Below are 17158 nucleotides of genomic sequence, written 5' to 3'. Positions count from 1 at the left end.
TTATACGCATACATCCGATGTATACCTGTTCCGATGCGTGTTCATGCACATGCCGAAACAGGAATAGACGCACGTGCATGCTCACGCACGCAGGTTATTCCCTCTCTCCTTTTCTTCCTTTGGCGTCGAGTTCCTCCGCCCTCTCTTTTCTTCCTTTCTCATAGGCCATCAATCCTCAGCTCTAACTCCTGCAGGAGTGACTAAAACGAGCTTCGACTCTCGCAAGAGTCCCGCCTCGGCCACCTCCTGCTGCAGTCTCCACCGCACCCTCCCTTTCCCAGACTTCAGCAGGAGAAATGCCCACAAGCAGCTCTGACCCCTGCAGGGGTCGCCCCGAGCTTCGACTCTCGCAAGAGTCAATCACTGCCCATGCCCGGCCCTTACCATATAATAACCATATATATTCATATATATATTTATATATGCATATATACTCCTATATTCTCCTTTTCTTCTTTCAGGCGTCGAGATTCTCCGCCTGGCAATTATCTGCCCCTTCTTTCTTCCTTACAGCGTGAGTGCTCCCGCTACTTTTACCCTTCTCTGATCTCCCCCCTTATCTCCTTACCCTCCTATTTCCTCAATTTCTTTTCCAGCGTTGAGTTCTCCGCTAACTGTCTTTCTTTCAGCGTCAATCTTTCGCTATGTTCTTCCTTTCGCTTAGGCCCTCAATCCTCAGCTCTAGCTCCCACAGGGGCGACTAAAACGAGCTTCAACTCCCGCAGGAGTTCAGGCCCTAGCCACCTCCCACCCTCTCATGCAAGAGTCTCCACCGCCCAAATCTTCCCGACTCTTGCTTGAGCAATCTAACCCCAGCTCCCACCCCTGCAGGGGTGTATATGTTTGAGCCTTGACTCCCGCGGAGTCAATCCAGCCCTGCCCTCACCCCGCCTAGGCTCTAGCAGTCTACTTTGCTCTGCTCCCGTAGGAGCTTCTCTTCCTAAGCTATCAACGCTATATCCAGTAGCCGGATATGGCTTTGTTACACCTGCTTTTTGGGGGGCTCTTCAATACGCGGCTGCTGTCCCGAGCTATACAAAGGCATTTTGGGGAGTTCTCGAGATCTACCTGAGCTCAAACTCCCCTCCCGCTTTGCAACGGGAGGGAGCCCTGGGCTCGAGGATCTCATGAGCTCAGGGCTCTCTCCCGGGACAGCATGCCAAACAAGCTTTATAATTAATCATCAGCTAAGTGTGAACTCTTGAAGTGAAGTTTATGTATAAACAAATTTCGAGAGGATCACGTGCTTATGATTGCTAGCAGCTGACCCGCATTATCCAATTCACTACGATCCAATCAGATGACTCCTAAACTACTATAAATACCCTGGGGTTTATTCCATTGCTATCTTCGTTTTGAAGAGTCCCCCCTTTCTCCCCTACGCCTCCTTCTTAGACGGGTGACACGGTGGCCCAGTGCGTAGCACTGTCGCCAGCAAGAATGTCTCTGGTTCCTGGCTTTACCAAAACTAGCAGACATTTCAGTGCGGAGTTTTGCACTTCTCCCCGTGCTCACGTGGGTTTCTCCCGGGTTACCCGGTTTCCTCCCACCGCCTAAAAACATGCAATTAAGTCAATTGAACAATCCAAATTGTCAACATAGACCAGCTCCTAGCTAGTAATTAGTTTCAAGAGTATTCACTTGCTACAGCAGGGGAGTTCTCGAGATCTACCTGAGCTCAAACTCCCCTCCCGCTTTGCAACGGGAGGGAACCCTGGGCTCGAGGATCTCATGAGCTCAGGGCTCTCTCCCGGGACAGCATGCCAAACAAGCTTTATAATTAATCATCAGCTAAGTGTGAACTCTTGAAATGATTTTCGTCCAGGATCAACAATAGTGAATTTACTCTGTATTTTAATGATGATGGTTCAGGATCAACATTGGTGAGTTTACACTGTATTTAAATGATGGTGGTCCAGGATCAACAAGAGCGAATTTACTCTGCATTTAAATTTTTATGATGGTCCAGTATCAACAATAATGAATTTACACCGTATTTAAATGAAGATGGTCCAGGATCAACACTAGTGAACTTACACTGTATTTAAATAATGATGGTCCAGGATCAACAATATTGAATTTACACTGTATTTAAATGGTGATGGTTCAGGATCAACATTAGTAAATTTACATTTGTATTCTTTCAATTAAATTTCGATTGTTTTTTACTTTAGTTGAGAGTTGAGACTATGGTGAGGAAAGATTTTGAAGCAGAGATAGAGGAAGGGTCACCAAAGGATTTAGTAAGTGGATTCAAACCCATGTTGGCATGAACACAAGAGCGACAAGCGTTGGCGCACTAACCACTACACCACTGAAACATACGATTTGTTAAGTACATAAATTGTAGTGATGGTCCAGAATCAACTTTAGAAAGTTTATACTGTAATTAACAGTTTAAGGTGGTCCAGGATCAACGATAGTGAATTTACACTGTATTTAAATGATGGTGGTCCAGCATCAACAATAGTGAAATTACACAGTATTTAAATGATGATGGTCCAGGATTAACAATAGTGAAATTACACTGTATTTAAATGATGATCATCCGGGATCAACAATAGTGAATTTACACTGTATTTAAATGATGATGGTCCAGGATCAACATTAGTGAATTTACACTGTATTTAAATGATGGTGGTCCAGCATCAACAATAGTGAAATTACACTGTATTTAAATGATGATCGTCCAGGATCAACAATAGTGAATTTACACTGTATTTAAATGATGGTGGTCCAGCATCAACAATAGTGAAATTACACTGTATTTAAATGATGATGGTCCAGGATTAACAATAGTGAAATTACACTGTATTTAAATGATGATGGTCCAGGATTAACAATAGTGAAATTACACTGTATTTAAATGATGATCGTCCGGGATCAACAATAGTGAATTTAAACTGCATTTAAATGATGATGGTCCAGGATCAACAATAGTGAATTTACACTGTAATTAAATGATGATGGTCCAGAATCAACAAAAGTGAATTTACACTGTATTTAAATGATGATGGTCCAGGATCAACATTAAAGAATTTACACTGTATTTAAATGATGATCGTCCAGGATCAACAATAGTGAATTTACACTGTATTTAAATGATGATGGTCCAGGATCAACATTAGTGAATTTACACTGTATTTAAATGATGATGGTCCAGGTTCAACATTAGTGAATTTACACTGTATTTAAATGATGATAGTCCAGGATCAACAATAGTAAATTTACACTGTACTTAAATGATGGTGGTCCAGGATCAACAAGAGCGAATTTACTCTGTATTTAAATTTTTATGATGGTCCAGGATCAACATTAGTGAATTTACTCTGTATTTTTATGATGATGGTCCAGGATCAACATTAGTGAATTTACATTGTATTTTTTCAAATAAATTTCAATTGTTGTTTTACTTTAGTTGACAGGAGAGTTGAGACTATGGTTAGGAAAGATTTTGAAGCAGAGAAAGGGTCACCAAAGGACTTGGAAAGTGGATTCAACCCCAGGTTGCCATGAATACAAGAGCGCCAAGCATTGGCGCACTACCCACTACACCACTGGAACATACGATTTATAATGTACATAAATTGTAGTGATGGTCTAGAATCAACTTTAGAAAGTTTATACTGTAATTAACAGTTTAAGGTGGTCCAGGATCAACAATAGTGAATTTACACTGTTATTAAATGATAATTATTCAGGATTAACAATAGTGAATTTACACTGTTATTAAATGATGATGGTCCAGGATCAACAATAGTGAATTTACACTGCATTTAAATGATGATGGTCCAGGATAAACATTAGTGAATTTACTCTGTATTTTAATGATGATGGTCCAGGATAAACAATAGTGAATTTACACTGTATTTAAATGATGATGGTCCAGGATCAGCATTAGTGAATTTACATTGTATTTAAATGTTTATGATGGTTCAGGATAAACATTATTGAATTTACACTGTATTTAATTGATGATGATCCAGGATCAACATTAGTGAATTTACATTAGATTTAAATGAAGATGATGATGGTCCAGGATCAACAATAGTGAATTTACACTGTATTTAAATGATGATGGTCCAGGATCAACAATAGTGAATTTACTCTGTATTTAAATGATGATGGTCCAGGATCAACAATAGTGAATTTACTCTGTATTTAAATGATGATGGTCCAGGATCAACAATAGTGAATTTACTCTGTATTTAAATGTTCATGATGATCCAGGATAAACAATAGGGAATTTAAACTGTATTTAAATGTTTATGATGGTCCAGGATCAACAATAGTGAATTTACACTGTATTTAAATGATGATGGTCCAGGATCAACAAAATTGAATTTACACTGTATTTAAATGTTTATGATGGTCAAGGATCATTCATTCATTTTCTTGTCAGTTTAGTCCCTTTAATCAATTAATCCAGGGTCGCCACAGCAGAATGAACCACCAACTTATACAGCAAGTTTTTACGCAGCGGATGCCCTTCCAGCCACAACCCATTTCTGGGAAACATCCACACACACATTCACTCTCATACACAATTACACTACAGACAATTTAGCCTACCTAATTCACCTGTACCACATGTCTTAGGACTGTGCGGGAAACCGGAGCACCTGGAGGAAACCCACACGAAGGCAGGGAGAACATGCAAACTCCACACAGAAACACCAACTGAGCCGAGGTTCGAACCAGCGACCTTCTTGCTGTGAGGCGACAGCACTACCTATTGCGCCATTGCTTCGCTGGTCCAGGATCAACATTAGTGAATTTCAACTGTATTAAAATGATAATCGTCCAGGATTAAAATTTGTGGATTTACACTGTATTTTTTCATTAAATTTTTGACTTTCGTTGACAGGAGAGTAGAGACTATAGAGTGGAAAGTTATTAAAGCTGAAACAGTGGAAGGGTCGCTAAAAGACTTGGAAGATTGATTCAAACTCAAGTTGCCATGAATACAAGAGTGCCAAGCGTTGGCACACTAACCACTATGCCACTTGGAGTGCCTATTTACACTGTACATAAATGATAGTGATGGTCTAGAATCAACTTTAGCCAGTTTACACTGTAATTAACTGTTTAAGGTGGTCCAGGATCAACAATAGTGAATTTACACTGTATTTAAATAATGATGGTCCAGGGTCAACAATACTGAATTTACACTTTATTTAAATGATAATCGTCCAGGATCAACAATAGTGAATTTGCACTGTATTTAAGTGATGATGGTCCAGGATCATTCAGGTCTCATTCTTAGGTCTCAATGTACACCCCATGCCATGTGTCAACACACCACCCACTACATCATTGGCTCTGGTAATTCACACTGTATTTAAATGATGATGATGGTGCAGGATCAACACTAGTGAATTTACACTGTATTTAAGTGATGATGATGGTGCAGGATCAACACTAGTGAATTTACTCTGTATTTAAGTGATGATGGTCCAGGATCATTCATTTTCTTTTCGGCTTAGTCCTTTTATTATTCTGGGGTCAACATAGCAAAATGAACCGCCATCTTATCCAGCATATGTTTTACGCAGCAGATGTCTTTCCATCTGCAACCCATCTCCCTGGGAAACTTTTATACACACACTCATACACTACAATTTAGCCAACCCAATTCCCTTGTACTGCATGTCTTTGGACTGTGGGGTAAACTGGAGCACCCAGACAAAAACCCACATGAACGCAAGGAGAACATGTAAAATCCACACAGAAACGCCAGTTGACCCAGCCAAGGCTCAAACCAGTGACCTTCTTGCTGTGAGGCGACAGCACTACCTACTGCACCACTGCGTCACCTGGTCCAGGATCAACATTAGTAAATTCACACTGTATGGTTTATTAATTATTATTTTGGGGGTTTTCACATTTAATTCATAAGACAGTAGAGAGTACAGACAGCTAAGTGTAGGGAGCACAGAGAGTGGAAGGATCGGCATAAGACCTTGTGGTGGGAATTGAACTCACAGTGTCATGTGTCGACGCACTAACCACTACGCCTAGACGCTGACAATTCACACTGTATTTAAAAGATGATGATGGTCCAGAATCAACATTAGTGAATTTACACTGTATGTATTTATTTTATTTTATTTATTTATTTATTTTTGAGCGTTTAACATTTTATTGATAAGACAGTAGATAGTACAGACAGGAAAGTGTGGGGCACCAGAGGAAGGATCAGCATTGGACCTCAAAGTGGAATTTAACTCAAGTTGTCATGAACACTGGCGTGCCATGTGTCACCGCACTAACCATCACACCAATGGCATCAACAAATTACACTGTATTTAAATGATGATGGTCCAGGATCAACATTAGCAAATTTACATTGTATTTAAATGTTTATGATGGTCCAGGATCAACAATGCTGAAATTAAACTTTTAGTTATAACTACTATTTTTGGGGGGTTTTCATCTTTAATTGATAGGACAGTAGAGACAGGAAAACAGAGAGAAGGAAAGGATCAGCATAGAACCTCAAGGTGGAAATTGAACTCAGATAACAGTGAACATCAGAGTGTCTTGTGTTGATACACTAACCACTACACCATTGGCGTCAATAATTTACCCTGTATTTCAATAATGATGATCGTCCAGGATCAACATTACTGAATTTACCCTGTATTTTTTTAATATGATTTTTAGGGGTTTTCACCTTTTATTGATAGGACAGTAGAGAGTACAGACAGGAAAGTGTGAAGAGCAGAGAGAGAGGAAGGATAAGCATAGGAGGTGGGAATTTAACTCAGGTCATTGCACACCAGCGTGCCATGTGTCGAGGGACTAAATTGATCATGGTCCAGGTATCCTTTGGATTGGTAAACTACCAGTTTGACGTCCATGGTATCTTTCTTAAAAACAACAAACAGTATGTAAAGCAGCCTGATTGAAATTCATCATGGGATCAGACAAAAGTAAAGTAAGTTTCTTGTTTTCAATCAGTTTGATCAATCCTTAACTGAATCAACTCACAAATCCATCAGAGCTGCTACTAATTTGACTCACTTTATGGACTCTATTTTAACGATAGGCGCAAAGTGAAAAGCACAGGGCGCTAAAGATACAGTTTGCTATTTTAAGGACGGAAAAATGCGAATCAGTCTCATCTCCAATACCCTTTAAGAGTCAGTTGCGTCGTGCCATGGCGCATTTGCTTTTTACATGGCAGACTTTGTAAGTGGAAAAACTAAATCCTTCACCAATGAGAAAACAGTTAAACAGAACATCTGCAGCACAAGAATGAGAGAATGAGCCTCCTCATTCTTTGAGCTTTATTTTAACGATAGGCGCAAAAACTCCAAAGCACAGGGCGGAAAAGCATCAAGGGTGTGTCCGAATCCACTCATGCTATTTTAAGGATGGAAAAATCCGCTCTGGGCTGCGGCGCATGGTCTAACAGGGTTGAGCTTATTCTTTTATAGTGTTATAGGTGTGTTTTGAGAATAAACCAATCAGAGTCTCCTCTCCAATTCCCTTTAAGAGTCAATTGCATGGCTCCATGGCACATTTGCTATTTACATGGCAGACTTTGTAAGTGGAAAAACTGAATGCTTTACTAGAGAGAAAACAGTCAAACAGAGCATCTCCAGCGCGAGAATGAGAGAATGAGCCTCCTCATTCTTTATTTTCACTTTCATTCTCTTTCGTGGATAAGGAAACATGTTGTAGACCTATGCACCAACATCAATTAGCCTACATAATTAATTTAGTTTATTAAGTGCAAAGACTTGTTTCAAAACTATTTCTAAATTCAGTTCTAATTTCCAGCAAACAAATAAATGTCTAAAACCTGACAGGTGGCAAATGTGTTTATTTAAATGTAAATGTGCTTGTGTTTAATAAAACAAATATAAATATGCATATAATAACAGAAAAAGCCCCCCATCCCCCGAGATGAATGAAGTGGTTTTTATGTTTATGTAGAAAATAATATTTTTTTGTAATATTTTATTCCATTAGTTCTTTTTCACTTGTAAAGATACTTGTGTATTGCTGTACTTCCTGCATGTTTATTAAGCAATATGTAAGCGAGGCACACAACTAACGCGCTCTGCACTGGACTTTAGACCTCCCCTCAGCTGGTCTATTGCGCAGTCTATTTTAGTTCCTCAAAATAGCAATGTGCCAGGAATGCAATGGGAGCACATATGAGCGCAAATGCATTTGCTATTTAAACAGTATGGTGCAGATCGTCAAAAAGACTCTTGCTTCCAGCTGAAACTAGCAAACAACAATTGTGTTGCGCCTTGCGCCACATTGTGCCAGGTGTATGATAGGGCCCTGTGTGTCCTTTCACAACATCACTACACCATTTAAATATTAGCATTTGACTGCTAGAAAATAATATTGCATACACCAAAAGGATGGACATGCATTATTTATTTGCTTAACAGAAGCGTAATATATCAATTATTAATTGTGAAATCAATAATATACAATTTTAACATTTATATATTCAGACAGAGATCCTCATTAGTCTTTTATCTTTTAAAGGACTCACAATGAAACTCTGTAGACTGTCACCCCTTTAAAACTGCAATCAATGTAATGTGCTGCCTTTGTACTTTGACTTTCAACTTCATTAATATTCCGAACTGAGCCTGTAACAAAAAAGTGATGCATATTTATTTGATAGACTTTATTGATTATGTGCACATTTTAGCATAGTAATTTGACACCATTATTAAGCTACATTGAAAATCACATCAAAGTTGCATCTGTTTGTGTAATACTACACAATGTTTAACAATATTTCTCATTTTAATAGGATTTAAGACTTAATCTCTCTCTCTATATATATATATAGATCTGTGATTTCATTTTATATCTTCCTTTCTTTATACAACTGGCAGGCATGAAACAGACAATAAAATTCACTGAGTTTCAAACAGTCAGAACAGGATAAACCTATTTAGAAATTATAACTCATTTCAACACATTTTCATTAAAAGGACGCTGTTCCTTTGTATATAAAAAAGGTACACAAATGTAAATGCCACAAAAAATCAAAGTATGAACTACAAACCTCAGGCATGGGTTCCCCGCAGGTACTGCAACATTCAGATAAATCATCCACATTTCATTTGCCTCCAAACTTGATTAAATCAGTGAAACAGCTATTCATTAGACATTCATTAAAGCCATCATTTAACATACATATTATACTAAAAAACATAAACCACATAGAAGAGCACTGAAAGTTTGCCTGAGCCACATAAAAATCATGGTGGACCATCTACATTACCACATATGTGAACCAATCAAGCCACTTACAATCATATCAATGGACACGCTGAAGATTGACAACTGCAATTGTCACAAAATGGATGAAATAAAGAACACGTACCTGTTAGGTTAAGTTTACAGAGGACATACTGCACAACCTAATTCTTATCTGATTGAGGAAAATCCAGTCACACAAGATCCACAACAATCACCTTTTTGGGAGTAAAATCAAATACAGGACATTTGCATCGTTTGTTGAGTTAAGATCTGTACAACACTTCTATTTGGTTTAGACAGTTTACGGTACAACATTACATTATACATATATATATATACAAATTAACGCACCATTTGTCACAAAAGGATCACTGTGAATACACAACAGGCTGGTGAGCGGGAAGCGGGGCAGGTTTCGGGATGGGTCGGGACTCCTGGAATGACCTTGACTAAATATATTGCCTAAAACACACCAGTGTTGGGACGTTTCATCCTCACTTGTGGAAGACACTGCCGATTGAGCTCTAAACTCCTTGGGTATGGCGAAAGTTTCAGGAGTGTGTACCACATTGTGTAACTACGATCACACTACTAGCTGCGGTTTAGTCTAAAACCCAACACAAGATGAGCATCTTCTCAACTTAAGATGATCATTTTATGAAGACGTTTGCATCCTTGGCTTTATAGTTTGGCTTTGCGGTTTCATAGGGCCACAAGCGCAATGGACAAGCAGCTTCAAACACCTACATGCTCATCCAGGCATGCAAAATAGACCTTCTCTTAATGCAACAAACCTTCCTGAGCTGTCCACACATCTCATATGTTCTCAAGTGTTACAGTATTAGTGTGCAAACATGTATATGTAGCAAACGAATACATTCGACAGATTCCTCCCGTTACTGGCTTTCGCAGGCGATGACTCTCTTCAGTAATGGGTTGGAAGACCTGATCAATGACGCCTAAACAGTTGCGCCTTTCTCTTCAGGACATCCCTGAGACATATGCGATTGCACGAAACCAATCTCTTTATGTTTGCCTGTCTGGCTAAGGCAACACGTCAAAGGGTGTGTATTTAGTCAGGAAGAGGGACGTCGGGGAAGCAGCGACAGTTTGCTCACGAAAATGAAACGTTTTTTACTACAACTACCTAATCTAGGCGCAACGACACGACACAAAGCAAGACCACCCACATTGTGCGACTACGTTCTCCTTAAGTGACATGCAGTTTCAAAGTAGAGCTTACAGCCGCGGGGGTTTGTTTTTGACGATGGAAGCTTGTGCAAATTTTCACACAATGGGTCACAATCATTGCAAAAATCCAAATCTTAAGCGGGTACGATAAACTGCTTACGTTACAATGTGGCACACGACAGGTAAACTCATTAGATGGTGCCCCTTGTTGTAACAGAACATGCTTCTGACAGTTAGCAGACATATTTCAGATATCTTATATATCTGAGAAAGCGTGGCGGGGGATGATTCTACAACAAAATGTCCACCAAAAACATTTCATTTGCAAAAAGAATCTAAGATTACCAGCGACAAGTTAATCATAGGAGACCGGAATGAATAGGCAAGTATTAGCACGTGTCCAGTCACTGTGTAGGTAGTGTAAAAGTGTGTGTGCGAGTGTGTTCAGTGTGTGTTATTTCATTTTCACACCTCCCTCTATCAGTTGGACTCCAAAACTGGGAATGTGTCTACAGAATTAAGTCGTCTTAAAAGATTTTATTGCAATAATGTTGTGATATCTCACTTCATATTGCAATCTTCAGCAGTGCAGGCAGTGTTTGATCAGTGTTGCGTTGCAAATTGACATGCACGGCAATGTGCGATTGGTCCTTTCTTTGTGTATTTGTTAATATATTTGTGTGTTTTTTGTCAGTAAGACTCTCTGTGTATGTGTGTGTGTGTGTGTGTGTGTATGTGTGAGTGTGTGTGTGTGTTTATTCCACGGAGAAGAGGCTTGCAAAGGATTTCCGAAGGTTGCGGATGGTCTCAGCCTTGGCTTCGTCCTGACTAGGACTTTGGTGCTGGGCGGCCGGCGTTTCTGGAATGTTGAATGTATTGGTAAGAGACTGGGATTTGCTACAAAGAGAAGAAGTGGCAATAAAGGAGAGGAAGAGGCTATTAAAGTCATGCAGCAAACCCATGATGATGATGGCTTTATAGAGGTATGGCAGAGATAAAAATAAAGAAGCTGTGAGAGAAAGAGAGAGAATGAAATCCATGTGCTGTCTTTTGTGTCGATCATTGAAGCAATCATGACTCAAGTGCAATGTTTACATCAGCCCTTATGGGAAATGGCATCTCTGGATGTAGATACATGCACTTATCGTCATTATTTATTCTGGAACACTATTCCTAAATGAAGAAACAAGTGCGTAAGCATATCTCAGTGATGTAAATTTTAGAGTATTGTGAAACATTTTCTCCTGTTAGTCTTCATTGAGGAGCAGTGGGAATAAGATGATCACATTCATACTTGCTGACAAATGCTTTGAAGGTGAAAATAGATTGAATGCACATTTCCGTTCAGAAAAAATGCAATTTCCACAATCAAGTGCATGAATGGTGTGGGTGTAGGACTGAAGGAAGCCATCTTTGGCATGCAAAATACCAGATCTAGTGTGCATACTTCTGTATCTCCTTTGTTTTAATTTTACGTTTGCCTATATGTATAAGCCACATTTATTGTTATCATCATTATAGTCAAATGTCATTATCATTATTAAGATCACCATAGTATGATTTCTAGAATCTGTTCAAGAGCTTTTGGACATGTAAATCAATTCAATTGATGTTTCGTATTTAATACCCATGGCCAAATTATTTCAGACCAAGTCCCATTTGATTAGGCTGTATCCAATTTCTACAGCTTGAACGTTTCCTATTTTGAAAAAGATGGATGGCTGTGTGAATTACTTTATTTGAAGAAGTTGAAGAAAGTAATGCAGGTTTTTACAAAGTGACACATTGCCAACTGCTAATCTGGCATTCATTATACATTAGTTTTAGTTATTTTACTGGGATTGATTTGACCGTTTTATTGCTTTATTATTGCACTTTAAAACAGGCATTGCTAATACATTATTGAGATGTAAATGTATCATAATTGTTTTTTTACTTCATATAGCACAATCAGTGTAGCTAGATTTGTTTTTATTATTAATATTTATTAAGTCTTAATGCTGTATAATTATTGTTTACTGAAAAGTTTAGGATTGGTAAGATTTTTTAAAGAAAATTAATTTTTTACTTAAAAAAATTTTAATTTCTTCTTCTGTGATGCATTAAATTGATAAAAATTGAAAGCTAGTACATTAATAATATTACAAAAGATTTTTCTTTATAATTTTCACTTATAATATAATATTAACAGGTTTGGCATGCTGTCCCGGGAGAGAACCCTGAGCTCTGAGATAAGCATGTAAGGGGTTAGGACTGCACAATATATTGTTTAAAAATCGATATCGCAATGTGCGCATCTGCAATAGTCACATCGCTGGAACTGCAATGTCGAATCAAGATTACAGTTGACCAAGAACCACAGTTGATGGTGTTTGTGTTTTAGGGTGTGTGATTATGTAAACATTTAAAGCATTCACAAACAAGAAATTATAATGTTTATAAGTTTAAGAAAGTTTGCATTTCACTGTATGTATATACAAAATGAAAACTTCACTGTTATTTTACATTTGATAACTCATTTTGTGCACCTGAATACTGGTAGACTTCCAGAGAGATACAAAAAGCATCTGTTGGTGTTTTTCATTTATATCTTTGGTCTGTTTTTATCAATACTTTTTAATTGGTATGTTGTATTTGATGCAGATCCGTTCTACAAAATCATCATAATCAATGTAAAATTATGTCAATTTTTTCCAAATAGAGCTATTCATTTCATCTAGTGAAATTATATAGAATATCACAATAAATACTGCATAAAAATAAAACATTGCAATGTCAGTTTTTTCCAATATCGTGCAGCCCTAAAGGAAGTACAAGATCAGGTAGTTCTCAATAGCTCCCTCTGGTAAAGGAGGAGATGGCATGGATGGGGGGATTCTTCAAAAAGCAAGATAAGGGAGAAATACTAGACAGGCTAGAGTGAGTTTGAATTAATCCGATTGGCTTGTTAATGATTATGGATGGGAGACCAGCTACGATCATATATATCATGTGCTCCTCTGGAAATCAGTTTGTTAAACTTCACTTATGCCGCGGTCACATTAGAGTTTGTGCGTGTGAAAATCTGTCATACGGTGCTGCGAAAAGAGGCAAGATTAAACAAGATGATTAGACATAAAAAAGCGAGCGATTGGTCTGTTTTAAATTTCTCTACAGAGAGGTCATGTTTTGATCTTTGATTGGTCTCACGCATTCACGTGATGCGATTTCAGGTCAGAGTTCACCAAGCTTGAACTATCCAATGCAGCAAACTGCGAAACTTGTCGCATGAGCTTACGTTTTTGGTCTGCTGCATTCGTGTGCGTATGAATGGAAGTCTATGGGGAGAAAAGTCTAGTGTGGCTGCAGCTTTAGAGTTAGATTTTCAGTCTAACTGGCTTTAACCTTTAAACAGGCGAGTAAAATAGGATATTACCAACTGATACTAGAACCAACTGAATATTAAATCAAATTAAATAGAGAGCTTGTGAACCACACTGTAAATGAAGCTTATTTAACCAAGGTCAGGAGATCCAAGTTCAGGTATAATCCAAATAATTAGCACAAGAGGAGACCTATATATTTAGCCATAACTGACCTCTGTGTCCCATTTCACATCATCTCTCCTCCACCCCAAAATGACATTTTTGGTTGTTCCGATCCCAAAATTAGGCGCTCAGTGCAATTAAATCTGAATACATCTATTTTTGAAGTTTGTATTTAACCTTAATAGCTTTACTCTAATTCACACAGCCACTGTCAATCATACCATCATCTTGTCATGCAATTTGAGGCACAGCTGAGAAAAATGGGCACCATCTGGTGTATTCACTCGCATGGGTTACGAAACAACATCAATCAATAGAAAAACATGTCCAAATGCTTATGAATCATCGAAACCTTCACATCCAGTGAGTGGAACCTATCATTTTCAAGCCGATTACACAGAGGACAAAAAACATCTTACTTAAGCTGCGGTGATCCACTCAAGGCAGGGTGATCAGGACTGGGTTTCTGTGGAGGTTGGGGTTTCTGCTGCAAGGGAGGGCGTGTGCCTCCTGGGCCTCCCTGTCCCGGTGCAGTAGGCCGTGGTTGTTGTGTGGTAGGAGGACGAGGACTGCCTTGCGGGGCTGGCTGTGGGGCGTCCTGGGTCTGCTGTGGGCCACCCTGGGTAGGCTGCCTGGTTGGCTGGCCTTGTCTTGGCTGCTGAGGCCTCTGTTGGGGCTGACCGGCTGGTTTGGGACTCTGACCACCAGTTTGAGGACCACCTTGTTGGGGTCCGCCTTGCCTCTGTGACTGAGGAGAGCCACGCTGAGCAGGTATCTGTGCTGCAGGAGGCCTCTGTGGAGCTGCTGAACCTTGACTGGCCTGTCGCTGGGGCGGTTGATTGGGCCGCGGTTGTTGAGCAGGTGGATTCTGAGCAATAGGGCTGGTCACAGACTGGGATTGGGCAGGAGGCTGGCCTTGAGGAGAGGGCCGCTGCTGTGGTGGTGCTCCTTGACGGGTAGCAGCAGTGCTAGCAGCAGCTTGTTGAGGGCCTCCTAAAACAAGAGCTCATTCTTACAGGGCAAAATATAGTTGGAATATCTGCTTCATTTTGCTGGTGAAGTAAACAGCTTTCGTCAAATATACGATAAATAAGGACATTTATAATATTACAAATGACTTCTGCAATTCAGCAGAGAATAAAGAGTGGGGGTAGCAAGTATCCGCTTGTTAAGTGGTGACGTGTTTGTGACGTATGTAATACTGTTTCCGGGTCCAAGCCGCCATTCATTGAGTGGAGAAATCATTCGTATATGACCACGTTTTATTCCTATCACACATTAAAGTTACTTTTATATAAAACCAAAGTGTACACAACAATCTCTGGGCTTGCTGCATAACAAATACCAAAAAATTTACAATTTATAAAAAAATTTATCACTTTCTGGACATCGGATATTAGGCATGGACATATGTACTGCGATCGTGATTTTCGAAAGCATTAAAACGCTTTGTATTATTACCATTTCATGAGTCTCCACATTCAGTTGAATAGAGCACTTAGACCCGGAAGCTGCTTCGCGTGACGTCACACTTAACAAGCGGATTGAACATGTCATGTTTTTTTCCAGGGAATAATATTTTTAAAGGAGCTGTTAACATGGAAATGAACAAGATTCTGGTTAAATTCCAAACAACAAAAACATAAAAATATAACAAAAAAAAAAAAAATTAAAAATCTGAAAAATTAGTAATGTGTGATGACAATAAAATGACACAAGGAGAGAGTAATGAACTACTGAAACACATTTAATACTTTATATAAAATTCAAGTCAGTTAGTTGTACAGCTTGACTTTCTTTCTCTGAAGCCATTTGAGAGTTTCTTGCTGAAATGTCCACTCTGGTTTTATCTTGATCATCCTGCTAATGTAGATGACGGACAGGAGCAGCAAACATTAATTTACAATGAGAAAGGGCAGAGGGTTGCTAAAAAACTACTGAAAGAGTTCAGCTGCTGTCTGAACCTTCACTGACTTTCTACACCTCCATTTCTTCATATGTTCAATACTTTTTCCCTGAGTCATTTCATTTTATTACACATAACTTAATTTGTAAAATAGTAAGTTTAGTAATTCCGTAGACTTTCTTTGCATATAAGGATTTCTTTGATTGTTACACACAGTTGGTGAAAATTTCAAGCTAACAGCCCCTTTAGAAATACGTTTTCTGAGGAAAAAGAGTGATGTTGAATATTTATTTCCATCACTGTAAAAATAGGAAAAGATAACAGGTGCAGTAAAAGAACAAGTGATTCATGATACTGAATTAAAATAAATATGAAAACAAAAGAATCCTTGGATGGAGTTAGTCCTGTTTTTGTAATCTTTAGATAAAATCTTAAACTCTGCTTCACCTCTAGAATAATAATGTGATATAATGCCTAACATCCTCAAAAATGTAAATTCTTATATTAATTTCTCACCCACCATGTTGTTTCAACCCCTGAGACAGTAGTTTAACTAAGAAGCACAAATTAAGATATTTTCTTGCGCTGCTGAATTTAATGGCAGTATATTGTAATTCTACAGTAAATGTGTACTTTGATCTGATGCAGAAGACATAGATAAACAAAATAATTTAAACAGATTTTTGGTGCACAAAAAGTTTCTTGGAGCTTTGGAGGATTATAGTTGAACCACTGAAAACACATTCAATTGTTTGGAAAAACATATTCAACACATTTGGCTCATTTTCTCGAACATTGAACATCTCTGGATCGTCACTGTCCATGGAGGCTCAAAGAGCTCTCGGATTTCATCTGAAATATCTTAATTTGTGTTCTAAAGATGTCTCTGAGGATTTAACCAACATGAGGGTCATAAATTAATGAAAATACATCACACTTCTGAGGTAAAGTTGCAACATCTGGTTCATCATAGGTAACATCATAGTTAAATAATACTTCTTGGCGTTTGTATTTCACTCTGCGGTAAAGTCTGTCAGAAATGGAAAATTGGAAGACTCTGTTTAGAGAAAAGTAACTGGAGTCATTTGGCTTTCAATATGCAGCCTTCACTGTCAGAGAGTGAATTAGCATTTTCAATAAGCCCATCTGTCATTTCCTTTTCTGCATTGATCTGAACAGACAAATCGTATGCACATATTTCAACAAATTTACATAAAAATGCCTCAAGTCAAATAAAAGCTATTTCAAAACTACTTACTTCTAACAGGTAAAATAGCCCTTATTTACTCAA

At 38.5% G+C, this 17158-nt stretch overlaps 1 protein-coding gene across 2 annotated transcripts in view; it reads right to left on the bottom strand.

The window, feature by feature from the left end:
- Positions 1–8383: 8383 nt before the first annotated feature.
- syn1 (synapsin I) overlaps positions 8384–17158 on the bottom strand; it is a 29035-nt gene continuing 20260 nt past the window's right edge. Inside the window, exons 13-14 of one of the 2 annotated variants that reach the window (XM_005167178.6) lie at positions 14381–14954; positions 8384–11293 (exon numbers count right to left, since the gene is read on the bottom strand). In XM_005167178.6, the coding sequence (XP_005167235.1) occupies positions 11263–11293; positions 14381–14954 (605 nt within the window). In that variant the 3' untranslated portion in view covers positions 8384–11262. Of the gene's footprint in view, positions 11332–14380; positions 14955–17158 lie in introns of both variants that reach the window. The other variant, NM_001126437.2, reaches the window with a different exon arrangement.

This window comes from Danio rerio, chromosome 8 (assembly GCF_049306965.1).
Source record: "Danio rerio strain Tuebingen ecotype United States chromosome 8, GRCz12tu, whole genome shotgun sequence".
In the NCBI taxonomy this organism is placed as follows: domain Eukaryota; kingdom Metazoa; phylum Chordata; class Actinopteri; order Cypriniformes; family Danionidae; genus Danio; species Danio rerio.
Note: the sequence above shows the minus strand (reverse complement) of the source record. Positions and strands in the feature narration are given on the sequence as shown.